Source organism: Fomitopsis serialis (genome assembly GCF_022376445.1).
Source record: "Fomitopsis serialis strain Sig1Antser10 chromosome Unknown B0H18scaffold_3, whole genome shotgun sequence".
NCBI lineage: Eukaryota > Fungi > Basidiomycota > Agaricomycetes > Polyporales > Fomitopsidaceae > Fomitopsis > Fomitopsis serialis.
Window position 1 is genome coordinate 878,673 of NW_025954963.1, and position 24,205 is coordinate 902,877.

Here is a 24,205-nt window from a genome sequence, read left to right on the forward strand (position 1 = left end):
GGAAATCTGCCGACGAGACGAGGAAGACGGTGCACACTGGCACTGGCAATTGAAGAGTCGGATCCACGGGTAACTATGGGAAGATGTTGGTGGAAGTGCAAAATGTAGAGACACGTCTTTTCCGCGCAGTCCATGGAATCGCCACAAGTTAAAGGCAAGTACTGGGAGGACAAAGCGAGGTGTGAACATACGAAGCTTGAATTTAAGCTTCAATGTAGTACGGCGAATTACTGGCACGTGATCTACATTGCAGTACGATCCGGATCTGGGTCCGGGGATTGAGGCGATCGCTGACGAGCCTCCCAACCTCCGGTGGGTCTGCCTTTCTGTGGCATGCAACCATAGCGACACCTCCCACTTGCCTCCAGCACTAATCTCAGCTCGGAGATGCCTTCCGTCGTCGTCGACCATGCGTCGTCGTCTGGCTCGACGCAGCGTCTAGGTGACGCGGGGATGTCAGCGTACACCAACCTGACTGGCACAACCCTCGCGAATGGTGGCTCGTCCTTCATGACCCATTCTGGTACGAATGGGGACAGCAGGGGACTTGATATGTCAGAAGAGCAGGCGGTACCCGATCAGGTGCGTATTCATGACTTTGTCTCACTGGTTGGAGGCGTGATATTCCATGTAGTTCGAGAAATTGCACACTGAACTCAAGATTGCTAATGCCATCAAGGAGGGAGCGGAGAATATGCTGCAGATGCCATTGACAGTGAGATACACCCTGCCGGCTGTGCTATCCGCTTATGGACAACTGGCGTAGGACACATTACGCTTACAGGTCGAGTCCGAACTGGAGGTCGCCAAGAACAAGATTAGTGCCATAACTAGCACTATTGAGACTTGTGAGCCATTTCCAAGTCCTTTGAACCATCGTCATGTCGCCACAGATTCTTCCAAAGGCAATCGCAAGCAAGGTCCTGAGACGACTACAATCAATGGCAAGGGAAGACCGCACAGACCTCCACCTATGCATGTCAAGCATACCACCGAAGCTGCAGAGGACTTCCGCTCAGCGATGCAGCAGGCTAACTCTTGCATGAGGACTCTTCTCTCTTCGTATCGCTCCACACCTGCTGCACCGTCGCCTTCAGGCGCCTCTCCGTCCACTTCGCCCTCCTCATCTGTCATGTCCAGCGTGACCGTGGCGAACGGCGGCGATCTGGAGAGAGCGAGAGTAGAGGCCATGACGCGGCTTGTCACTGTCCTGCAGCGCAACCTACGCGTCCGGTACGAGCTAGAGGTCGAAGAGGTTGTGAAAGCGTGAGTGTACTGCGTGGCGTCATAAAAGCAAGCTCAATCGATCACCGCAGGGTTCTTCCCTCACTCTCCGATCGCTCGTTGAAGCACTCTCGTGCAACAGCGTACCGGCTCATCAGGCACTCGCTGGTTGACTTCCACTCCGTCGAACGTCTGAAGGAGCAGAAGCTTGACTGGTTCATGGTCAAGTCCCTCTCCCGCGACAACAAATATGCTGTCGAGAAGGAGCAGGTCATCAAGCTCATCCGTGCAATCGTGGAGATTGGCTCAGAGAGAAGGGGTCCGGGTGGTACCAACGCTCGTGGTGCCGGTGCGGTCCCGCTCTCGAACGCAGTCTTGCGCGCTCTGAATGCAGTTGCGGAGAGCGTGGATGACCCTTTTAGGCCGATATGCCTGCAGACGCTGACAGAGATTTGTGGGTTTCTCCTTGCTGCGGTTCTCACTGTAGTCTGTCAGACTGACAAGGCTTGTCGTAGTGGTCATCGACATCGAATTGATGGCGAAGACGGGTGGTATTCGGGTTCTGCTACACGCTCTTGCTGATGGCCCCCCTGAGATGGCGCCTCTCCTTGCGTCTGTGTTTCTCCATATCGTGGACTGCCCATCTACTCGGGCGTATCTACGTCCCGGGATCGACTTGGAGGTGGGAGTAGCTACAACGTGGTGGTGCGGTCTACTGAGTTTCCATAGATGGCCTTATCTGGAGTGACGGATGCATATGGCAAGGGGCTGGAACACGTCGACCGCATGAGAGCGTGCTCGAGAGTGGTCACTTCCATGCTCCGAACATGGAGTGGTATGTGACTCCATCCCGCTTTTACAACGTCATTAACAATGGTTTGTCAGGTCTCATATATTTCTGCATACAAGACAAGCTAGCCATACGCTCCTTGGTCGATGGCCTACGAATACCTTCACTCGAGACCCGCGTACGTATGCGTGTCGAAGCAGCTCGGGGGCGCCATGCTTACGTTCGTTGCATGCAGGAAGTCATTCTGGACATGTTTTTTGACCTATTGAACATCAGGGCACCTGACTGGCACCAAGCCTTCATCGCAGGAAGGCGCCTAACGAGTGAGGATTTCGTGTAATCAGACGAGTAATGGAAGCTTACCTTCCCTACAGTCTACCGCAAGAGTGCGACGTCAGACCAGAAGGAGCTTCCTCCCTTGCCCGAGCCTGCGCAAAGACCACAGGTGACGGTCAAGCTGATTGAGCACTTCCTGGCATTGTTGATCCAAGTGCTTTGCGGCGCTGGGCTTCTGGACGTGAGTGTGAATCCCGATGTTTCGACTACGTGACGAACTGGATTGTCTAGGCACTCACGTGCATGCTGGAAGAGAGTCCAGTCGGGTCGAACCTCTCTCGCAAAGCGGTACTCCTCATGGCAGAGATCTTGCAGATGTCGAACAGGGTGTTACCATTGTCCATCGCGGCACACATTCAGGTAACCATCCTTCGTCAGTGACACGGTGTTGTCAGCTAACGAATTGTCTTCAGGCTCTTCCACGTGTGTTCAACCTGGCATCCGACTATTCGGTTGGCGAACATCGCATCATCGGTAACTCAGCTTTGTCTTCAATCGACAGCTTCAACCGCCATCGAGCACGTGTCCAGCCTGCGCCCGTTACAGACAAGTGCGATACACGTCCAAGGTAGCTAACGCTCTGTCTTCCGTCGGGAGAGTCCTGTACTCACACTATGCAGAGCGAATTCAGTGGAGGACGCCGTGCGTCGCGGGCAGAGGCAGGTTCAACAGGACAAGATGAAGCAGGCGATGCAGATGGACGACAAGGCCTTCCAAGCAATCTTGTTAGACTCTCAAGTCATGACCGCCAAAGACCCCTCGAAGTGGAACTTCGAAGTCCTGCAAGAGCTCATCGAGGGTCCGCTCCTGAATCCGAAGAGGATGGAGGAGGCGATACGAGTGTCGCGGTATATGCGCAAGTTAATGAGCTTCTTCCATCCGTTCAGCCATAAGTTCTCTGAGCTGCCGAAGACGAAGGTGAGGGTACCCTTCTCTGAGAACCGCACGCCTCTGAGCAGCATTGGTCTACTAGGCAAATATACGCTGGGTTCGCTTAGGCTGTCAGCTGTTGAACGCTCTCTTGACTTCGTCGGAGGGCGTGAAGTTCCTGGGTGAAGACGACCTCCTCAACCAGATTGTGAAGAGCTTCGCCCAACTTGACCCGGTGAGTCATTTGCCCATCCCTAAAGTTCCGAACGTCCTTTGACCACCCACCAGTTCAACGGCGCTCCCACATCCGATCCGATCTTCTCCAAAAAACGGATGAATGAGACACTGACATTCGGCTACTTCGAGATGCTCGGCACTCTTAGCAAGCGGAAGGAAGGACTTGAGTACGTCATCATCGTGCATGAGCAAACCATCCGAGGTGTTGACAGCTCCCAGACTGTTGGAAAAGTTCAAGCTCTTTACTGCGTTCTACCACTTGACAGAGCTAAGGAGTCGCGAAGATTTGCTGAAGGGTATCATTGAGAATCTTGACTATAGCTAGTGCGTGCCACTGTTTCTGATTGTCAATACCCTCTCATTACCGTCGTGCAGTGATGGACATTCGCGAATCGTCTTGTCGAAGGCGCTCACCTCTAGCTACAAGGTATTTCTGCCATCGATTCCTTCAATCTGGTCTCTGCTGACTCCTCTCCAGCACATTAGAGAGTTTGCAACGAATCACTTGGGCGCGCTTATCCGTGCGAGTGCAACTACCAATTCGTGGACACTCCGGCTTCTCCTCACGCAGTTGTACGACCCCGCTATCGAGGTCCGAGAAGTCGCTGTGCGGTTCCTGGAGGAGGCCTGCGAGTCCCCGGATGTCCTCCAGTCGGTTGTCGAGATGCAGCCGACGTTGGACCATCTTGGCGAGATGGGGCATCCGCTCATGCTGAAGTATGTCTGTCAGTATGCTCGCTCTGAACAGTCTCTCATGAGTTGAATAGGTTCATGTCCACTCCGATGGGCTTCCGCTTCTTGTATTCTGCTAACTACATTGACCGCGAGATGGACATATGGTTCCATGTAAGCTTGAGCACAAGAGAGCATGCGCTCGTGACTGACAGCATCGGGCTTTCAGGAGAGAAACCTTCAGTACGTGGTGTATATCGAAGTCTTCCTGGCCAAGATCTTTAGCCCCAGCGGCGACGAAGACGAGGATGCACTGTGAGTTGCCCCGCCCCTACTGGCACGGTCATGGATGTTGAAGTAGATGATCAGTACCCTCGAGAGCATGGTACCGCCGCACTTCTACGGCGTCATGGCGAAGACGGAGCTTGGGTATCAAGTCTTGCAGGAGAAGGGTCATTTCGCAGAGTTCGCAGAGTTTATCAGGCAGCACGGCCTTGAGAGCGTGGACCATGACTTGATCATGAAGCTCAAAAGCGTGCTCTGGGCGGTCGTGCGTTTTGAAAGCTGTGTTAATGGCTCTTGTCGGAGGCTGACGCTGACTTTGGTTCATCTAGGGAAATATCGGGGCGACCGAGGGTGGGCTCACCTTGCTGGAAGACGAAGAGATCATCCCCGAGATCATCAAGATCGCGGAGGAATCTTTGGTCCTCTCGGTTCGAGGGTAAGTTTCAGTTCGATTTGATCATGTATCCGAGCTCACGCCATAACCCAGAACGTGTTTCTTCGTCCTTGGGCTAATTGCATCTACACCGCAAGGCGCTGAGATCTTGGACGACTACCATTGGGAGGCAACACTGTCTCCCCTGGGAATCCCGACGGGTATCTGCGTGCCCGTCGATGTCGAGAAATTCACCTATGTATGTCGTAAGGTTTCCATTTTGTACTCTTGTGCTCATTGTCTTGCAGATACCTCCATGGGGCTGCGTCGCCAACGAAGGGGATGACGATGTGCGACTCGAGCCGCCGAAGACTGAAGAGGAGATGGAGGTCATGGCGGCCATCTACAACCTCGCCAACACCGTCATCGCCAACACCGCCTCACGATCTCTAGCGAAGTGAGTTGTCCCTCTTCCCTCTCATATGTTTGCATCTGACATCTCCGCAGGATGAAAACGCGGCCGGAGTACCGGCACATTTTCAGCTCGTCAGAGATGTACTTCCGCGCCTTACACACCATCTCCTCGCAAAAGTACCGCCTGCCAGTGCGGCGGTACATCCTCGACCTGTTCGACGTCGAGCTCGATGCTGCCGTGGTCGGCAGGCTGTCCGAGTACGCGACCACACTGCGGGTGCACAAGCCCGCGAAGCCGTCATTCTCGCGGATCGTGAGCATCGTCGGGCGGCCGAATCCGGAGCACCGCGCGTCGGACAGCGAGGACGAGGATGAGGATGAGGATGAGCGGGTGGCGGTCGTAGAGAAGCCACCGGTGATGAGCTTGCGACCGATGAGCAAGATTGTGGGGTTTGATGGGAGTAATTACTTTGATTAACTGACGGTTTGCGCTGAGCTGTGAACTTGGAAGTTTGGACTACTTTTGCTGTTGCTGATCGCTGTGCGTTGCATCGTTGCTTTTCTCTATGTCGTTTGTTCGCCATGTACTGTCACACTATACCCTGTATGCAAGCTCCATAGGGACAATGTCAAATATGTCAGACTGGAGAGATTGAAGTATCCGCTGGATGAGGTGCATATGGGCACGCGATAGCAGTGTTTCCAGCACCAGCTCTAGATTGCCGTCATGATATGCTACTATGCTACTTCGTGCGGACGATACGAAGCTTGTGAGGCTTGTAGAGGTAGTTCTCCGCATAGTTCTTGGGGGGCCTGACCTTGACCTCAGGTTGCTGACTGGAAGGATATAAGCATGATTCACATGAGGTGAGCGGATCGCGGCGTACACATAGTAGTCCCATCCTACAGTGCAAATGAGACGCCGTCTTTGCGAATGGCAGATTCACTCACCTTGCTTCTCCGCGAAGTGGATGGCATCCTCCTTCGTCCGGAAACCAATACGGGTACCCTGCATGTAGTCGGCGCTGCACGGCCAGCGTATGAGCGACATTAGGACCAGCCTGAACGACAACTTACGAGCTAGCCCATCCCATGAGAGGATTCTCCCAGCGTCCACCACCGGGGAGGATATCCCAGTCTATCCGCCAGCGTTTCGACTTCGCGTCTCCACTCTGGGTCGTGCTACGCGTGTATTGGAAGACCCGGACGGCGCGGTGGCGGAGCTCAGCTGAGAGCAAAGTAAGTAAACCTCGACCGCTGCATCCGGATGTGATACCTACTAGGAGCACCACTGACAATATCGGCCGCTACAATGTCTCGCTGGGGGGCTTGCTCAATCTGCTTATCGTCGGTAGCCTTGGCTGGGGTTGCGCTCTGCGAGTCCGTGGCCATAGAGCGGGCAGATACGAGGCCGCGGCCCGCCGCGCGGACTGGGAAGGCCCGCTGGCAAGAACGAAGGGCAGACATAGTCAGAGTCGAAGGTGAAGTCCGTTGTTCAGTCCGAGTTCGGAGCGTCACCGACGCTCACCGACGTCCACGGGCAGCCGTGAGCCGAACCAAGCCGAACCGGTGTGGCTGGTGCTAACGATGGCGATCATGTGTCACATGCACGCGATACGCGATGTTCTGACACCGCGGAAGCGCCCAGACGGAGGCTTCGCGACCTTCGCGAGGTTGCGAGATGGTGAGACTCCAGCTCCATCCCTCCTCCTCCCTCCTCCTCCTTCACGGGTGTAGAACACACCTCAGCCCCATGCTCTGAGCTGCCCCGCCCCGTCCGACCCCTCACGAACTCATGGCCACCATCCAGTCGCGCCCGTTCTCCAAGAACTACAGGTAAGCTCGGCAGCTGCATGATATTGCTAGACTTTGACGTACGACACATATAGTGGTCTCATCAATCAGTCTGTAATTGCCGGATGTATCTTCGTTCTCTGCATCACTGCCCATGAGTGCATGAAGAGGAAGCGGAGGGGTGTCAACCGCGATGAGAGAGTTGGTAGTGTCGAGTCCTGGGAATTTGGATAGTGAGTTCACCGCCGTATGTAACGCCCCCAACTCGTATGCTTATAGCCGCCAGCCTGTACCAAGGCCGAACATGGGCAAAGTGCGTTGTTCCTCTGCTCTACCGTCTTATTTGTTCGTTTGTTCCATTTATTGTCACTGAGAGGGCGGAGCCCTATGTAGACATTACTGTACCGTTTCGACCATCGGTTCGGTCACAGGTCGCCCCCCTCGAACTAGGGTTTCATATCATAGGTCACAGAGGGGTCCGAACTAAGGATTCTCGTAGGCTGTCACAAGTATACGAATGCATTTTCGGGCCTGCGGCGCAGTGCTGGCAAAGGCGGTCACCCGCCGCCTGCCCTGTCTACCGGTGAACTATCCAAGTCATAGCATAGGTCACCCCGCGAACCTATGGTCGAAACGGTACAGTACATGCATCGATCCCGTGTTTATTCCTCCCCCTTCGTCGCGTGGCATGACCTGCTCTAGTGTCTTGTCTAACCTGCCTTTAGGAATCCTTCTCCCCCGACGCCTCGCGGATGGCCTCTGGGCTGGGTCAAAGAAGTCACCAAGGTTTCTGAAGACAAGTTCAATGAGCTGCGGGGGATTGACGCTACTCTCTATGTCCGCTTCCTCCGCGGATGCTGGTGGTACACGCTCATCCAGTCCTTCACGACCCTTCCCATCTTGCTGCCCATCCATTCCATATTCTCCGACGGCACGGTGTCGCCAAAGTCAATGACCCGCGCCTCCATCACGTCGCTCGTCAGCACGGCCAAGGGTCAATCGTTGCTGTGGATCCATCTTCTCTTGCTCATTTGGATCACCGCGAGCTGGATCGGCTTCCTCGTATGGCTCATGAAGGGCGTCTTCCACTTTCGCGCTCGGAACATCGTAGCTGCAGGCGAGGAACGCGAGCGTATCGATGAGCAGAACCTCATGGACTACCTCCATCCTCATCCGCAGTATCCTTTCAAATCCTCTGTCCCCCTTGACACGGAACGACTGAATCGCGGTGTCCGCCTGAGGACTGTCATGGTCACGAACATCCCGCCAGGGCTGCGTACCGAGAAGGACCTCAAAGAGTACTTTGAGTATTACCTCTCCCGACGCATTGCAAAGCCGGCGCTGGGCATCACGAGCACCACCCAGCCAGGCTTCTTCAACAAGTCTGTCTCCTTCCTACTGAACAGAATGTCGCGTCTGCTCGGTAACTGGCGCGTTCTTCCAGGGTCTCCCAAAAGCGAGCCAGAGGAGCAAGATCAAAGGGGGTTCGACCAGTTACAGTCGCCTACTGCCACCGGAGACGTCCCAGCCATCGAACGTGTAGCCGTTGTCCGTAGGATGACCGAGCTCGCCAACCTACTGATGCGCCGCGAAGAGTACCTACGTCTACTTGAGACGGCACATATCAAGCTCGCAAAGCGGGCACTCGTCGTTGTCAAGACCTCTCTTGAGCAGCAGCAAGCCGGGGCCGCGAAGGGTAAGGGCATCAATTCGATCACGAACGTCGGTGAGCAGTCGGGCAGCGGGGCCGACGGTAGGGGGGATTCCAAGTACAGGGACCAACTCCTGGTGGAAACGCTCAAACCGTTCGTGAAACCACAACGAGGGCGTAGCCTCTTCACCAGGGAATCTGTGCAGCCCGACTACCTCCCCACTCTCACCGACTCTCCACAGGAACTCTCCCCCGCGACACCCATCGCGCCTGAGCGCACCGTCTGGGACGCGCTCCTTAGCCTCCCGCGGAGCACGCTCGAGGCGTACCAGCCGCTCACGCGGCTCTCGACGCTCTATCGCGGACAGGTCGTGCCCACGATCGATTTCTATACCGCGAAGCTGCAGCTGCTCTCGTCGGTCATCACGGAGAAGCGCGCGCGCGCGCCGGGCGAGTACGAGCCGATGTCGACCGCGTTCGTGACGTTCGAGGACCCCGCGGACGCCCGGAGGGCGTGCAAATACTTGGCGGTGCACCCGCTGAACCCGCTACAGTGCTTCGTGACGATGGCCCCGTCGTATGAGGATTTGGATTGGAATAGGCTGATGAAGCCGACGTTTCAGGTGGAGGTAGGTGTGGGCACTCGTTTTGGGGGCAAAGATCTCACGATACTGTGCAGTTTGTGAAAGACTGGCTTGTCAACATAGGCGTTTGGTGAGTGTACGCTTGAGTCCCGAGGGTAAACATCTGACGTCTTCTTGCAGGGGCTTCACGGTCTTCTGGATCTTTCCCGTGTCGCTTTTCGTGACGCTCGTGTCGATTCAGAATATCAGTTCCTTCTGGCCTGGCCTGGTGAGTGCGGCCTGTTGCTACACACCAGCGTTACTGACCGTGCTTGACGAAATGCAGAAAGCTTACTTGGATAAGCACCCCTGGGAAGAAGAGCTTATCCAGTCCTTCGTGCCCACCTTGCTCGTGTCACTCCTGGCTCTCTTGATTCCACTCTTATTGTGTAAGTGGCCGTACCCGCATGCCAATCAAACAACCAAGTCGTACTGAACTCCTACACAGTGCTGATCGCAAAGAAAGCGCACACGATAGCAACACTGTCAGCGTTGCACGACAGGATCATGACGCGGTACTACAAGTTCCTCGTCGTGAACGTGCTCGTTTTCTTCTGCGTCGGCACCGCTGCGGTGCAATCCTTCCTCGTGTCGTTCAGTGCGACCTCGGGTTTGGAGGTGATCCAGGTGGTCGCGGACAGTTTTCCGACTGCCGGCCCATTTTACGTTGGATGGCGTAAGACTACATCTCGTTCATGACTGCCATTCGAGTTAACGCAACGTCTCGTGCTAGTGATCTTCACAATGGCTATGCACGGGGGTTTGGAACTTGCGCTGTGTGAGTGGATATATCCGTCACATGTGCTTCCGTGTACTGACCACCACGACTCTGCGCAGTTGGGGTAAGAGAAATTCCCAGGAACATCGGGACTGGTACTGACTCGACATAGCTCCCGCTGATTATGTATCCGAACACTCGAAGGCAAGTCACACCGAGGAAACGCGCGGTGGGCATACGACCGCGAACGTTCAACTACTATTGTGAGCGCGCTGCTCCGACTGATACATGCGTCCCTTGCTAACACGCTGCACTTATGTTCAGATTGGTTACCAAACCACACGTTGGTGCTGCACATCGTCGTGGTGTTTGCCGTCCTCAATCCGTTGATCATACCGTTCGCGTTTCTGTACTTCTGCGTGGAGTCAGGTGTGTGGTATGACTTCGGACGACGACACAAAATGGACTGATCGTCGTTCTAGTTGTCATCAGAAATCAGGTAAGGCTATCATGGAGCGAATGTCCGCCGTAACTAAAGTCATCTCCGCTTAGCTTCTTCATGTCTATGCCAAAAACTACGAGGGGAATGGCCAAACATTGTTGATACGCATAATACGGTACTCGTGTGATGGTGCGTTGGTCCACTTGCTCATTTGAGTCGTCGCTGAAGGGATTGTTAAATCAGGACTAATGCTCTCGCAAGTCAGTCAAAGTGATCCAAGAGCTTTACGAGATCCTCATTGACATATTATTAGGTTGTCTTCCTAGCCTATATGGTCGTTCTCAAGAAGAAAGCGAATGTGGGCGTATCTGCAGTGCTCATCATTTTGACGGCCTTCACCAAGGTTATGTATGTATGCAGCCGCAGTGACAAGGTACCAGTCGCTCATTGTTTTGATAGACTCACGCGGATCTGTCGGGCGAAGTTTGAGCAAGATGATCTCTTGGAAGGCCAGGTTATGTGCGGTACCGCGGCCGTTCCTGAGGCCGTATTGGACGCAGCGCAATCAAAGGACAAAAACGTCACCGTCACCGAGACGTCAACTATCGCTGAGCCCAAAGCCGACTCGTCGCATACGTTACCTCCTGCAATACGCGCTTGGCAGTTCCCGAACAAGATAGGCAATGGCTATGCGACTATTCCAAGGCGACCGCAGCACAGAGGTGAACGGCATGGTAATCCGTTCTCCTCGATGGATAGCCGCCCCTCCATCGACGTGTTACGGCCTGGCTCTCCGACTACGTTTCCTCGCATGACTGATGGCGAGGAATCGTTCGTGGACGTTCTGCCGCATATTCCTGAAAACGATCAATCACCACGGGAGCCGGCCGTGACGAGACACCCACCGCACCCGAGGTGGAACGACGAGTCTTCCTCCGATCACCCTTACGACAACCCGTATTATGTCAAACCCATCAAGGACGAACTATGGCTGCCTGCAGATCCTGCGGGCCTCCTCAATCTGGATGACACCGTCAACATGCGAGTTTCATTGACGAACTCGCCTGGAGTGGGGCGACTGGGCGACTGGTACGAAGACGAGTTCATTGTGACCGGCCTATCTTCGTTCCTCAGCAGCACGGCAAGCGTGGATCACCGCATGGCCTCGTTCGACGGGCGTGCAAGACGCTTGAACGGGACGGAGCATATAGAGTTACCCTCCGACATCGCGAGCCGCGTCGGCAGCCTTGACATGGAGCGTGAGCTGGAGACCGTGCCCTCATTGCACCCCCCTTCACGGCGGCGCGACCGACAATATAGCCACACGAGCAGCATGGCTTCGCCTGAAATGGCGGAACTGGGCTTTCCGAATGGGGGCCCACCACGCATGGGCGGCTTGCGGTCGTCCTCGCTCGGACCTGGTATGCCAGGGTACCAGCGACATCTCCCGTCTGCCTTCCTCAACGCTGCGAACGCCGATCGTCGAATACGCTCATTCTCCGACCACGAGATGGCCTTGCGGCCCTCGAATGTTCGGTCGAGAAGCACGCTGGGTTTGCCGCCCATCATGCAGCCCGAGGCATCAGTAGGTGGTATGAGCATTGTCTCGCTCCGCGAAGCGGTGGTCGAGGAAGCAATCGTGGAAGAAGAGGCGGAGCAAGAACACTTCAGGCAAGAGGAAGGTGAAGAGGAGAAGGCAGAAAAGCCACGGTCACGGTGGACATCATGGATGTTCGCGAAGTGGTACTAGTGTCCGCCCAACGACTTGCTTTCTGACGAATCCCGTCACATTGCTATTCATGTAGAATTTACGGTTTATGCTGGTTTATGTCGTTACGCATGGTCATATAAGTTTATACCTTATGTAGATGATACCCTTCTCAGCGTTACTATACTACTTGCTATGTTTGCACGTTCTAGCTAGGTACGCTCATTAATGGCTCGCATGTCCACTCTACGTCCGTTTTCCCCGTTGATCCGCATGTATATTTGTGTACCAACATGTCGCACGAGTTTTCACACTGAACGACCGCCGTGCTAAGGCATACCGTGTTTAGAAGTCAGTACCTTTAGATCCTAACACATGCAAATACGAGCAAGGCCATGTCACGGTCACGGTACTTGACCGTCGAGTCGTTCACTTCGTCAACGCGTCAACGTTTCGACCCTTCAGTGATTCACTCGGCCACCCCGCCATCCGCCACTCATTTGCCATTTTCTCTGTGGCGATGCCAAGCCGTCAGAAGATAACTTCCGACATGGTTAATTGGTGCCAGTGGCGGGCAACTGCGAAGCGCGACTCGTCACTCGTCACAGTGCAGGTTGCTTTGACCCATGCGTACATACGTTAACGACACCCACATATTTATATTGGTTTGCTTTGATATGTGCTTGAGTAGAATGTTTTCATCGCCATGACTACAGCACAAAGACTGACCTATCGCGCTCCGTCTCAGGTTAGCGACGCCACCCGTGCCACGGTGCCTTTGGCTTGGGTCAGTGGCTTGTGCTTGCCCTGATTAGTGTGGTTTGACTGTGAGTGAGGCCTCATTTGCACCACGCGCAAGGCCACATTGTCTGTGTACGAGGTATAACAAGGCAGCTTGAGCATGCTCCAGCCCCATCTCGCCCCCTGTGCAGACACTGCCTGGCTGTCATGAACTCGCTTTTCGGGATGAAGCGCATCACTAAACAGGTCACGAAGGTAGTTCTGTCCCAGGTGTGTACGTCTACGCCACTGGTTCCGGACACCATTGCTCATACCGCTCTTCTGCGCATTCCAGTTCAGCCGACGCCGGCCACAGGTGGAGATGATTATAGACCGTCTGCCTGACGAACTCTTGGAACACATCTTCGTGCTCGCTGGCGAGCTTCCCCCATGCGATGCTCGTGTAGACGCAACACCAACAGTCCGACGCGTGCCCTGCCCCACGGAGCTTGCTGTGTCCGCAGTCTCACGACGATGGCGGGCCATAGCCCTCAGTTACTCGCGCCTCTGGACCCACATTCGCTTGTCAGCGACCACGACTCCCGCCGTGTTGCAGCTTTACCTGGATCGGTCCCGACGCCGCCTTCTTGATGTGGAGATTATTATCACAATGCAGAATGGCGCCAATTTGTCAGGCCGACCGGTCTCTCAGACCGCGTTGCGCACGCTGGTCACCACTATCATTCAAGAATTGCCTCGGTGGAGACAAATTCATGTCAGCACTCCGTTCCCGGACCTTCTGGACGTCGTCATGTCTCTATTGGGTCAAGAAAACTTGAGCGCACCGTCGCTCGAGATTATGGCGATCGAATGTCCATTCGAAGCAGGCCTACTCAGTGGCAACGGCAACATGTATCCGAAGCCATTCCCCGCAGGCGCACCACAGCTTCAGCATGTGCAGCTGCACAGGTGTACGTTCCCTATGCAAGACAACGAGTCGTTACCTCGTTTGAGGTCGTTCGATGTGGCGAGCGCCCCATGGACATTGTCAGACCTTCACGTCTTATCCAACGCCGCGCCACAGCTCACACATCTCGCTGTCACGTCGAGCTACAAACTGGACTCGCACGTCTCCCTTCACTTCCCTGCCCTCCGGAGTCTGCGGATAGGCGACTACTTTCAGAACGCGACCATTCTGGAGTTACTCGAGGCGCCGCAGCTGGAGGTTTTGCAGATCGAGGACATGGAGGTGCAGTTCAACGTCACCGCGGGCTGGTATGTGGACGCGCTGAGAGACGATGGTTCCAATGGCGACCAAGGCAAGTTTCCGAACCTGCGATCTCTGCGCCTGCAGATGCCTGGCTCGCCCGAGGATCCGTCGCCACTCATCGTGGGTCAACGCTTCAGCGAGTTCCTGAGGCTGTTCCCGAGCATCGAACACCTGGCGTTCGTCGGCCTCCACGTCCACCAGTTCGTCCGGGGCCTCGCCGCTCTGCACTCTCACGTCGAGCCCGACGACGTCCTCTTGCCGAGGTTGACCCACCTCACCCTTGGAGGCCAGTCGGAGCCGACGACGCTAGACGGGGAGCACGGCGTTCGCTTCTTCAAGTCGGTGATGCATCTCGTCAAGGTCCGACGAAAGGCGGACGCACCGCTTCGGAAGGTCCAGGTGCCAGCCAAAGTGCTTGCCCGAGACCGTTTCCTGCCGCAGAAGTTGTTCATGCTTTTACGAAGCGGGCAGCGCAAGGACGTCGAGATCGAGGGACTCCATATGCCATATCCCTCTGACGTCTGGCTAGGCTACAAGTGGGGCCTTCGGGTGCTACAGAGCTGCACAGCAAGGCCACTACCCTCCAGGAGGCGCCTAGAACTCCCTGACGACCTATCAAAGGTCTCCTGCCGATACCCCACATTGAACAACGTTATCCACTATAGATCTACTGTGCCACGAAGAGATTCCTGGTTGTAACCCAGTGCCAATCGTTCATAACATCATGCGCTCGTTACATTGTATATAAGTCGTAGAACATGTAGCATAGACACAACACCGTGATTAGACCGTAGTTGCTATCGTATCGTAATGCGTTGAATATAATCCAGCCTTATCTAGCTATTAGTCCTCGAGTGCACGGCGACAACGTTCGACGTTGAGACCGATGTCTCTGTGCTATTGACCCCTACCAGTTGACTTCTGGCGGGGGAACGCGACTGCTTGGCTAACAACGTTGGATATCCACTAGAAATACTGTGATGACCCGTCTTCTCCAGCCGAGTATCTATACGTGCGCCAGCGACCCCGGTATGATAGTCTTCCGCTGTGCTCGGTTAACAGTGCCACCGACAAAGTCGTGTTGTGGGGGACTCACTACAGCCGGCGAGGCACGAGTCTGCGTGGTCCGGAGTCACGGTGCTTTAGGCGGATTCGTCCGTGGTTTGCTCAACGTCTAGCATGTTCGCGAAGATGATGCTGTCCTCAAAATATGTCGAGCCATCTTTGCCGTACCAGCCAACGAGTGGCGAGCGTTTAGCCTGTACAACATCGTCAGTGGTTCTCACATATTTGCGCGGTGTATCATGCTCACATAGCAAGGATAGAGTTGACGTATACTGCAAGGCTATGAGCGCTGACGTTTCGAACAATCCAGGAATGGCGGCTCACCTTTGCTGGATGGGATATGAATATGGTCCAATAGTACAGTCGTCGTCTAACCAACCGATGTACTGATTTTCACTGAGATTAGCGGTTCCCGCCGATGAGCGTAACGACTGACCAAAATGAATGCGAACAGTTCGACCAGGCTGACAACGGGTTAGCGATGACTTGTAAGACGGTCAAGGAAGCGGGGTGGTCGCACGCAGCAAACAGGGTTCGGAAGACCGTGTATAAGGTGTACCTCCGGATCGTCGACCTCATGCTAATGCAACATCATGACGGTGTCAATGCGCCTTGTAGCATATAGATGGACAGGAGCTTACATCGAGTCCGGAGCCAGTTTGGCGCCTTCAACTCGGACTACCCAGCAGAGAGATGCACATAGGAAGAGGTTCGCCATGAAGGCCGTGAGCGTTTGTATTGAGATTTGCATCTGCCTCCTGTCAATGTCGTGTGGTCCATATGATGCTGGGCCTGTAACTGACCTTTGGCTCGCGTAGCAATTCCCACAAGTCGCGAACGAGCTGGGAGTCGTAGCCTCTGTGATCGTATTGATATAAGGTCACAATGAATGGTCTGGGCTGTCGTCAACTCAAGGAGTGGACATATAGCATTGCTGTTGCGGGCCCGTGTATCAGCGACCTGGAGACGAATGCTATGATCGAGCCCATGATACTCACAGAGCGCAGAACCTGAGACCTCGTGTTAGGATGAATGGCACACAAGGTATGTGACTTTCGTGCTTTACCTACCAATTGCGATCATCGACAACGCGCTCTTGAAATCATTCTACGTTAATACACACGATATGGTGATCATCCGCACTGACTAACGGATGTCACAACTAATGGTACTCTGCACCGTTGCCGCCGAGACACTTTCAATTGTCAAGCGGCATTCGTCATCATCACAAGTTCTAGGAATAGACAGTTGCATCCGAGACTCACGTTTCCACAACGTGAAGATGTCGAAACTAAGCAGATCATGGTCAGTATATGTTGTCGAAGTGCATGAGGGTGAACCAGACCTCCGCACAGCAAATGTGACAGTAGCCTGGTGATCTTTGTAAGTCGTGCGTCAAATCTGCACAAGCCACAGCTACATACAGAGGTGAGATGCTCTAGCTGGGTGGACATCAGTGAACTGTTCGCACAAGGTCTATGGATGCACGCACCGCTGACGACCTGAAAAGCAGAACACGTCAGGAAGGGCTGGCTGCACAACTGTGGACATACCTTGGCAGTGACGATATAGACGTTGTACCATGATTTTGAACCATATAGTACCAGGTACCCTGAATCGGTCTGTAGGCACAAGAAAATCAAAAGTAGCAACGGGGAATACGCACATCCACACTCAGGATTGTCGACAACGTATCTAGTGCCCTAATTGAGAGCAATTGAGATATACTCATGTTCAAATGTCAGGTCGTTCGCACCAGAGAAGAACTATCTGTGAAGCATCACTTTGATAAACACCACTACGGACATCACTCGTCACTCAAAGACTCACCAGGCTTCGCATAGTTGAACCGTCTCTATCTGAGTAATGTTTAAGATAATACATGAGCTGAGCACAAGTGCAGCCATATAATCTGGAAGTTCCACGTCAGTAGTTGGAAAGGTGTGACGAGAGTTGGTCGCATACGCAGTAGCCAAGGTCATGCCGATGAAAAACGAGCTGAACGAACGCGGCGTGAGGTTAGTCATCTGCATAATCGTTGAGATTGTGCCAGTGGTCACAGTGGACCGTGGTGGGCTCGACACCGGCCTACATATAGATATCTGGACATCGCATTGAATTGGCTTGACCGCCGCGGCACTGCGAATACTTGCTGCCTTGGTAGGACAGCATCCCACTGGCAGTGTCCATCTGAATGGGAGAGGCGGTGTGGATTTCCGAGGCAGTCGGAGGTCGCTCCAAACCAGTCGGTGCTCCGAGCAGCTCCGAACTTGACGTGGGCACTTGACCGGTTTTAAGTACTGTCTTCTGAGAAATTTGAAAGGAGTCAGATTCGTGAAACGGATTGCCAGAGAATGGATCAATGGTCATTGCCAAGTTGATATCAGCGCAGGCGGCCGTAGATTGCACTAGCATCGGGAAACGCTGGCACAGAAACGACCGCCGCCGTTCGGGGGCTACGTATATCCTCTTATAAGCCGACGTGGTAGGCCGCCGCTACCGGCCCTCCAACGCTGCTCAGACTGCAGTGCTTCAAGCTTCACCTAGGATCAATGGTCATTGCGGTGCACTTTGTACGTTACCGTCATTAGTATACGCACCTTCATCCTGACAGCAGATATGATGCCAAAACAGAACGCGAACCAGATGGCCTGTGCGCAGCTCAATATAGTATTGTCCAGCGAAGACATTCATGTGGCTCACAAAGATGATGATGACTGAGGAGAGTCGGCTCTGCGACAATTTCGCGATACGCCAAGCATAGAAGAGTTGGGCAGTAGTTGCTGTGAAGACGGGCATTAGGAACATAGGTAGCCAAGAATCTTGTGCCATTGGCCAGGTCGCATCGTCGAAGGGAGTTTGGAGAACAAAAGTATAATATAGATTGTGAGTTATTATGATAGTCTGAACCCACTTATAGAGGCAGACAAGATACACTGTGTGAGGTGTGCTCAGAGTACATCAGTCTGGCTTATCCATAGACCGTACCTAAGCATCTCTAGAAGGCTGAATCCTTCGGGAAACACACGTAGTCATGTCTAAAAGATTGTGGCCGTCAATCATGTATAGCTTTCAAGATGAAACGACTCACAAACTTGTACAGACAGGATGCGTTGCAACGCGCAGCTAAATGCGAGTCCTAGGAACTACGAGGTCCAATTGAACATGCATGCCATGACCGTTCATGCACTGATGTAGCAGGGAATTAACACCAATGTAGAACCTCGTCGCAGCAAGATCATGACATAGTGCGACCCATGTAGTAGTACAGACGGACGAATACCAGTACTTGAGACGAATGTTAGTGTCGGCATCATTTGTACAGCCGATACGCATACACCGTTTGTACTCGGTGGCGAGTGGTCGCACCCATGCTATACCCTAAGCTGTACGGTGAGCTTCCCACTGCGATGTCTGTGGACCACCGGCGCGTCGGTGACCTACACCAGTTGCTATGATACACAACTTGAACACGGGATTTGCTACGCACCTCGTCGTGGACGTTATGTAATCCGACACGTACACTATTTCAACGCTCGGCTCTTACTCCGGCCAACTGGTATCGAGAGCTTGACATCATGATCCATGTTTCCTTTAATTTCCGCCGTGCATTCAACCTATGTGAGTGCTATCATGAGTGAACGAGATGCAAATACCGACGTCACGTACTCACGTTGCTAGCATGGAGTTAAAGTACACTAACCAACACAGGGATGTGAGAGTTATTACGGCGGCTAACGAAGGAACAACCTACGTTTGCTGGCTGGCAAGTGGAAGGTGAGCCACAAGTACACGATTTTCTTCGAGAACGGTATATACTAGAGGAGGTTCAATGCCACTGCTCGCCTCAAGTTCTGAGAGTTGATGACACTTACCGTGAGGAATGATAAGAGCTGTGTGGCACTGAACACCGTAACGTGAGCTGATAGAGTCTCGCGAGAGTCAATACGAGAGGACGTACGCGGTGAGGATCCCGCGATTGACGACGTATACTGTCAGTCTGTGGAGCAGCGCGTGGGTTCTGCATTCATTGTCAGAACCATCATGAATTCGTCACACACGAGGGTGGGAATTGAGAAACACCTCTTCAATCCCCTCTGCCTCTCGCGCAGATGCCAGCACAGTGCCACGGTGATATAGACATCCACGATGCAGGCGGAGAGCGCAAGGAGAGATATCTCTAGTGGCTCCTGTGAAGACAGCAGTGAGGCGGTGCATGGGCGACATTGCGCGACGGGACGTGACGTACCTGCGGATCAGTGTACATGCCAAAACTGAGTCCGTGCTTCACAGCCGACTCGTCAGTAACGCTGGAATTGAGATTAGAAAGAAGGTGACTTGTCCATCGCAATATATACGCACAAGAATGCTGATGTGCAACAGGATGATTAAATTCTCATGTAATTTCAGCATGACTGTCATGATTGATCAAGACGTACCGATAGTGGCGGCTTCGAGCGCAACGCCCAAGTCATGAGAGGGATTCCAAGTCCTTGACGGAAAGAGACGGCATACCTAGTGATAGAAGTGCTATGAGGACCTAGGGACGTGTCAATGAGACTAGCGATGCCAACGGTATGCCAGGAACTACCATGAAAGCGATCGTCATCTTAGTATACCAGCGCTTGTTGCTTACTGGAACGAGATTATGTCAGTCGCAGCGACAGAAGTGGATAGTGTGTACTGACGTGTCCATGTACCATGCAGGTAAAAACTATTCAGGTGCTGTCATCAGAAATAGCCAGATCATGCAGATGTCCGAGTCGGCACGCACAACTGCACAACGAGGACAGCTGTAGCCTGGAAGAGCATGCAGTTTGGGGATCGAACATTATCTACGGATGCGTACCCCGAGAACAAACTCAATCTAGGACACAAAGTTGGTAGCTGACAACGGAAATATCGTGCGACTCACAAACGACAGTCTGCACAAGAGCGAGAGAGGGTCAATCTCGAGGATTAGGAGTATCATGCGCATAAGACGTACTCCGGTATCGGCGAGGACAGCAAGGACCGAGTAGCATGTTTGGAGATGACCACTGTATGTGCAACCTACACGATACTTGCATTAGCCTCAGTTGATTCATTGTTCCCTGCATGCGCCAATCACCTGTGAGTCGAGGACCACCGTTGCCGTCTCAATGACCCTGGCGCATCGGCTGCCTTTCAGACGTGACTCGTTGAACGTGCCTATGGACCCATACGCACCAGAGAACAGCGACCTGAAGGAGATCGTCAGCCGCTTCTGGCGCAGTAGGCATCACTCACTCTATCATACCAGACATCGGAGATACAGCTTGTCGTGCGGTAGTGGTAATAGTAGTACATCACTTGCGCGCATGCAAGGCCATACAACCTGTTCAACGAGCATGTTAGCACATGTACAACAGAGCCGCAACGTGAAACGATGACTTACACGAGCATAAGAATGACGCCTATGAATTGGCAGCCTATACTCAGCTCGAGGCTGATCACATCTCCGTCACCATAGATGGACGCGATGCCAGAAGTCCTAGATCGATACAATAACGCCTCACGCAGTACCGAGAGGTTCAATAAGATATAACGATATTGTGGGGAGAGGTCTGGACGTAAGATGCGTCCTGATTCTGCTCTCCTTATATGAGAGGCAATTTCCTTTAACTGCGCGGACGCGGTGCAAGTCAATCAACTCACGACTGTCCATTCTTCGTGACTACAATGCTGCAGGCGGCGCTGACGTTTGACCAATACCTAGGCGTCACACGTAGGGCGCTGTGTAATTAGTAATTCACCTATGTGCGTCAGTCGGAGAGATCAGTAACCCCACGATAGTTTACCGCAAAATGGGTTTGGGAATACCTGTGAGGTTCCACATACCTCGACAGGCGATGCAGACCGTTGCCACGGCGAGATGACATGGCAGCACAATATGCATAGTGGCACAGACGGAAGCGACGAGGCCGCCGTCATTTTGCTTGATCGTACGAGAAGATCTCCAGCAAAAAGTACATTGTCGTATTCAATAACAATTGCCTCGCCTTCTTACTGCGCGACGCCTGTTGATCAAGGTCAACTCAAATGTTCACGCAGAGAACCAATTGCACACACCGATGACACCACAAGCGGCACGCCCGCCGGCATTGCCCGTCTTGAGTGACTCTTCGTTTTTGCCCCTCCCAAGGTCATCGGTGCCCTACACCGCGCATAAGCACAACAGAAACATGGAGCCCAAGGCAACGCTAGCACTGACCTCATGAAGGACGATAGCGCGACTGACGCCGTGGATCAGACGCATATAAGGGCACTACAAGGCTCTGCGACTCACCCGACTACGCTCAGCGGGCCATTCAAAGACACCAACGAATCCTCGATAGTGAATTTAGATCCGCCCTGCGCATCGCTTTGGATGTTTCCCAAGTCGCCGACGTGCCTAGAGACGTCAATCGGGGCGCCATGAGCCTGGCTGAGAGGGTTGAAATGCGAGCCGGCTGAGGCACAGCCCGAAGACAGGTCGCCTGCGGTGCTTTGGTCGTGTTGAGACTCAGCAAACAGTAGCATATAAGTACGAACGAACCGATGCTCACTGAATGTGAAAGCCCCGCTCCGCCCTGGGGTCGAGCCCCTGCAATTCGCCGGTGATCGTGACTTTGGCTCCGGGAGCGGTCTGGACGAGCGTCACTGTGCCACTTGCGCCAGTTTCGCCCTTGAGGACCGCAACGGCCTATACCAACATTCAACCGTTTGAGACGACATGCTTGTAGCGGAGAAAAAGACGATCAGACCTTGGTCACCACTGGTGCGGTAGGCGAGGAGGTAGGCCTGAGAAACACGACCCAGAACAGAAGCGCAGCCGCGAGGGTTGCCAACGCGGTGAAGACGATTGGCTGCTTGCTCTGGCGAGGCTTGTACGACGCGTCCATGGTTGTTCGACTTGGTGCTCGAGCTGATGAGGGCGCGATTCAAAGGGCGAAAGTAGGTTCAGCGAGGGCGCGTATGGCGTAATGGGAGCTACTACGTGCCCGGTTTGGCATTAGTCAACATCATGCGCAAAATAGACTGACATCTCTGCCACAGCCTCGTCACTCGGCGCGGTCGCGTGCTGCTGCGACGAAGTTGGCATCGCCGGTGGGCATTCGAAGTAACATAACTTTGCGAAGCTCAAAGTCGATTGCAAGTCGACCCCGCGCACGATGACGGAAAGTTTCTGGATGAAATTCAAAGGCGAGTTTGAGGCTATTATTTATGGACGTGGTATATATTATACACGGTTCAGTCCATACGACCATGACGCGTACCACCAAATAAATACTAATCCCCATTTTGTAGTTCGTTGAGCCAGATGAGTGCATACGTGGACAATTTCTTATGCCCCGTACTGTACGTACGCGAGCCCCGCGCCGGGGTTCTCGTATCCAGCGCCGCCATGGACACCCGAATGCAACTCCATTTTGATACTAGGATCGTCCACAAGATCGAGACTGGAATATACGTCTTGCCCGTTCAGAGCGCGGTTGTTGAGGCAAGCGAGTAAGGTGCATGCGGATCTGACGAATGGTTTTAGGGAGGCGAGACGATGTTAGACATGGCTACTTACAACTTGGATAGCAGGAGAAGGCTATTGCAAGGCATGATCGTCAGCGTAGGATAAGTGATGCCCTATACACGACTCACGAGAACCCTGCTACAGGTTGCGGCTAGAATACGACGTTAGTACATCTCGCTACCGAGTGCAAATGATCGCTTACGGAGAATTGCAGGCCAAATGCCACTATCGGACCACATGCTAACGTCCACCGGAGCAGATTAAGCATGCAGACGACAAGACATGAAAGGATGGTCTACGAACCCATCAAACTTCCGGTTTCGACGATGATTGTGGTCAGTCGAGTCGCAATACCAGCTGATTGGCTATACGAAGTCCATCTCGCCTTGGATAGCTGGCGGCGCAACAGAGGGGTAAGATATACTATCATCCTTTCGAAGGTCAAATTGTAACACACCATCATACTCATCGACACGACTATGATCAGGTCTGCGGCGATGCTGAGCACCAGCCAAATCTGGAGAGCATCTCAGACATTCGCAGCGAGAGTTGAACGCGCACAAGACTGACTCACAAACACCATCAGCGCGAAAGGAGGACCCGGTCTTCTCCACTGTTCCAGCTTGCCATGACGCAATCAGCACGGTTTACCAAGGGGCGAAAACACGGTTTACTCACTGTGAGAGAAATGCCAGCGATGATTCCGGCTATAAGTTGTCCTGCGCTGAACTGTATGATGTCAGGAGACTCTAGCATCGAGATGGCCGGCCGTGCTATGCTCACCGTGACGATGAAACCTGACCATACATGTCTTCTGGACAGTTCTATGATACGCTTCGCGTAGAAGCATTGAGTTGCGGCGCATGTTATAGGCGACACGATGTACACGCTGAACCAGAAGAGGTCCACGTATGGTACAGCGACCACAACTTGGATGACCTCCACTGCGAGGAGTATTGATTGGACCAGTTCAAACAGGAAGAGGATGTATACTAAGAACGAAGGTGCCGGCATCAGTACAGGGTTGAGAGTGAGATGAAAATGTCCGCCAAACCTGCAGCTCTATGTCTTACAGGCTCTAGAGCAGACTGTTCGACATATCCGTCTAGGATTCCGCTGGTAGGTCAACGGATACTCAAGACGACGCAATCAAACGATTGTTCTTACAGGTTTGAAGACATAAAATGCCCAGCAGTCCCCAGTTGAAGATGAGGCCCACCAACTATTGGCGTCACGGCGTTTCGTGAATACCACCCCATACTAGCACAGTTCAGAAAACGCACATCAGCGGTCAATCTGAGGCAAATTCTCAATAAGCCATGCCAGGAGCCCGATGGCAGAAGAGTGAGACGTACTGCCACTGTGGCCAGTCCATCGAATTTGATATGGCTGTGATGTGATAATCTTGCAGCGAGTCCTGCTAAGTAGTAGACCAGGTTATGTGGGGGTTCAAAGGAATCGGCTTATGATTGCGAGGTGCCAGAGGAG

At 53.5% G+C, this 24,205-nt stretch overlaps 8 protein-coding genes across 8 annotated transcripts; 3 read left to right on the top strand and 5 right to left on the bottom strand.

Moving 5' to 3' along the window:
- Positions 1-290: 290 nt before the first annotated feature.
- Positions 291-5,853, top strand: B0H18DRAFT_973797 (Rapamycin-insensitive companion of mTOR, N-term-domain-containing protein). The gene is made up of 25 exons (XM_048043959.1): positions 291-582; positions 635-715; positions 767-848; positions 894-1,266; positions 1,317-1,678; positions 1,740-1,906; positions 1,954-2,059; positions 2,110-2,192; positions 2,250-2,337; positions 2,389-2,531; positions 2,582-2,710; positions 2,764-2,918; positions 2,971-3,268; positions 3,324-3,455; positions 3,509-3,624; positions 3,677-3,781; positions 3,833-3,884; positions 3,936-4,174; positions 4,225-4,303; positions 4,359-4,444; positions 4,499-4,679; positions 4,744-4,850; positions 4,902-5,046; positions 5,096-5,244; positions 5,295-5,853. Exons 1-25 carry the CDS (start codon positions 388-390, stop codon positions 5,677-5,679), a joined length of 4,038 nt encoding a protein of 1,345 aa, XP_047899775.1. The 5' UTR covers positions 291-387; the 3' UTR covers positions 5,680-5,853.
- Positions 5,854-6,701, bottom strand: B0H18DRAFT_973801 (NADH-ubiquinone oxidoreductase 21kDa subunit). Its single transcript, XM_048043960.1, has 5 exons — positions 6,482-6,701; positions 6,279-6,429; positions 6,153-6,226; positions 6,089-6,104; positions 5,854-6,038 (listed from the first exon to the last, which is right to left on the bottom strand). Exons 1-5 carry the CDS (start codon positions 6,666-6,668, stop codon positions 5,945-5,947), a joined length of 522 nt encoding a protein of 173 aa, XP_047899776.1. The 5' UTR covers positions 6,669-6,701; the 3' UTR covers positions 5,854-5,944.
- A 161-nt stretch (positions 6,702-6,862) lies between these two features.
- B0H18DRAFT_1091982 (uncharacterized protein) lies at positions 6,863-12,526 on the top strand. Its single transcript, XM_048032309.1, has 16 exons — positions 6,863-7,037; positions 7,091-7,228; positions 7,282-7,308; positions 7,721-9,275; positions 9,326-9,360; positions 9,411-9,498; positions 9,556-9,658; positions 9,718-9,945; positions 10,003-10,051; positions 10,159-10,250; positions 10,312-10,418; positions 10,472-10,486; positions 10,540-10,618; positions 10,673-10,689; positions 10,743-10,837; positions 10,889-12,526. Exons 1-16 carry the CDS (start codon positions 6,997-6,999, stop codon positions 12,177-12,179), a joined length of 3,960 nt encoding a protein of 1,319 aa, XP_047899777.1. The 5' UTR covers positions 6,863-6,996; the 3' UTR covers positions 12,180-12,526.
- Positions 12,527-13,239: 713 nt separating this feature from the next.
- B0H18DRAFT_867915 (uncharacterized protein) lies at positions 13,240-14,826 on the top strand (the record flags this gene model as incomplete). The annotated part of the gene is made up of 3 exons (XM_048039894.1): positions 13,240-13,347; positions 13,474-13,753; positions 13,847-14,826. The coding sequence occupies 3 exons, from the start codon at positions 13,240-13,242 to the stop codon at positions 14,824-14,826; spliced, it is 1,368 nt and encodes a 455-aa protein (XP_047899778.1).
- A 214-nt stretch (positions 14,827-15,040) lies between these two features.
- B0H18DRAFT_322922 (uncharacterized protein) lies at positions 15,041-17,272 on the bottom strand. Its single transcript, XM_048037570.1, has 19 exons — positions 17,158-17,272; positions 17,023-17,104; positions 16,949-16,962; positions 16,859-16,895; positions 16,746-16,804; positions 16,685-16,694; positions 16,617-16,634; positions 16,538-16,563; positions 16,458-16,483; positions 16,344-16,387; positions 16,259-16,287; positions 15,996-16,050; positions 15,834-15,943; positions 15,713-15,772; positions 15,629-15,656; positions 15,517-15,562; positions 15,440-15,464; positions 15,220-15,386; positions 15,041-15,172 (listed from the first exon to the last, which is right to left on the bottom strand). The coding sequence occupies exons 1-18, from the start codon at positions 17,223-17,225 to the stop codon at positions 15,302-15,304; spliced, it is 822 nt and encodes a 273-aa protein (XP_047899779.1). The 5' UTR covers positions 17,226-17,272; the 3' UTR covers positions 15,041-15,172; positions 15,220-15,301.
- A 2,229-nt stretch (positions 17,273-19,501) lies between these two features.
- B0H18DRAFT_323044 (uncharacterized protein) lies at positions 19,502-20,778 on the bottom strand. Its single transcript, XM_048037571.1, has 12 exons — positions 20,609-20,778; positions 20,461-20,548; positions 20,401-20,414; positions 20,303-20,339; positions 20,180-20,244; positions 20,108-20,117; positions 20,042-20,059; positions 19,967-19,992; positions 19,881-19,906; positions 19,784-19,827; positions 19,555-19,732; position 19,502 (listed from the first exon to the last, which is right to left on the bottom strand). The coding sequence occupies exons 1-11, from the start codon at positions 20,614-20,616 to the stop codon at positions 19,664-19,666; spliced, it is 405 nt and encodes a 134-aa protein (XP_047899780.1). The 5' UTR covers positions 20,617-20,778; the 3' UTR covers position 19,502; positions 19,555-19,663.
- A 308-nt stretch (positions 20,779-21,086) lies between these two features.
- B0H18DRAFT_973849 (superoxide dismutase) lies at positions 21,087-22,386 on the bottom strand. The gene is made up of 6 exons (XM_048043961.1): positions 22,249-22,386; positions 21,902-22,146; positions 21,500-21,714; positions 21,425-21,446; positions 21,257-21,367; positions 21,087-21,230 (listed from the first exon to the last, which is right to left on the bottom strand). Exons 2-5 carry the CDS (start codon positions 21,905-21,907, stop codon positions 21,257-21,259), a joined length of 354 nt encoding a protein of 117 aa, XP_047899781.1. The 5' UTR covers positions 21,908-22,146; positions 22,249-22,386; the 3' UTR covers positions 21,087-21,230.
- A 551-nt stretch (positions 22,387-22,937) lies between these two features.
- On the bottom strand, positions 22,938-24,176 carry B0H18DRAFT_323111 (uncharacterized protein). Its single transcript, XM_048037572.1, has 9 exons — positions 24,073-24,176; positions 24,001-24,013; positions 23,885-23,939; positions 23,772-23,822; positions 23,501-23,709; positions 23,396-23,446; positions 23,292-23,339; positions 23,175-23,234; positions 22,938-23,111 (listed from the first exon to the last, which is right to left on the bottom strand). Exons 1-9 carry the CDS (start codon positions 24,090-24,092, stop codon positions 23,013-23,015), a joined length of 606 nt encoding a protein of 201 aa, XP_047899782.1. The 5' UTR covers positions 24,093-24,176; the 3' UTR covers positions 22,938-23,012.
- Positions 24,177-24,205: the final 29 nt, after the last annotated feature.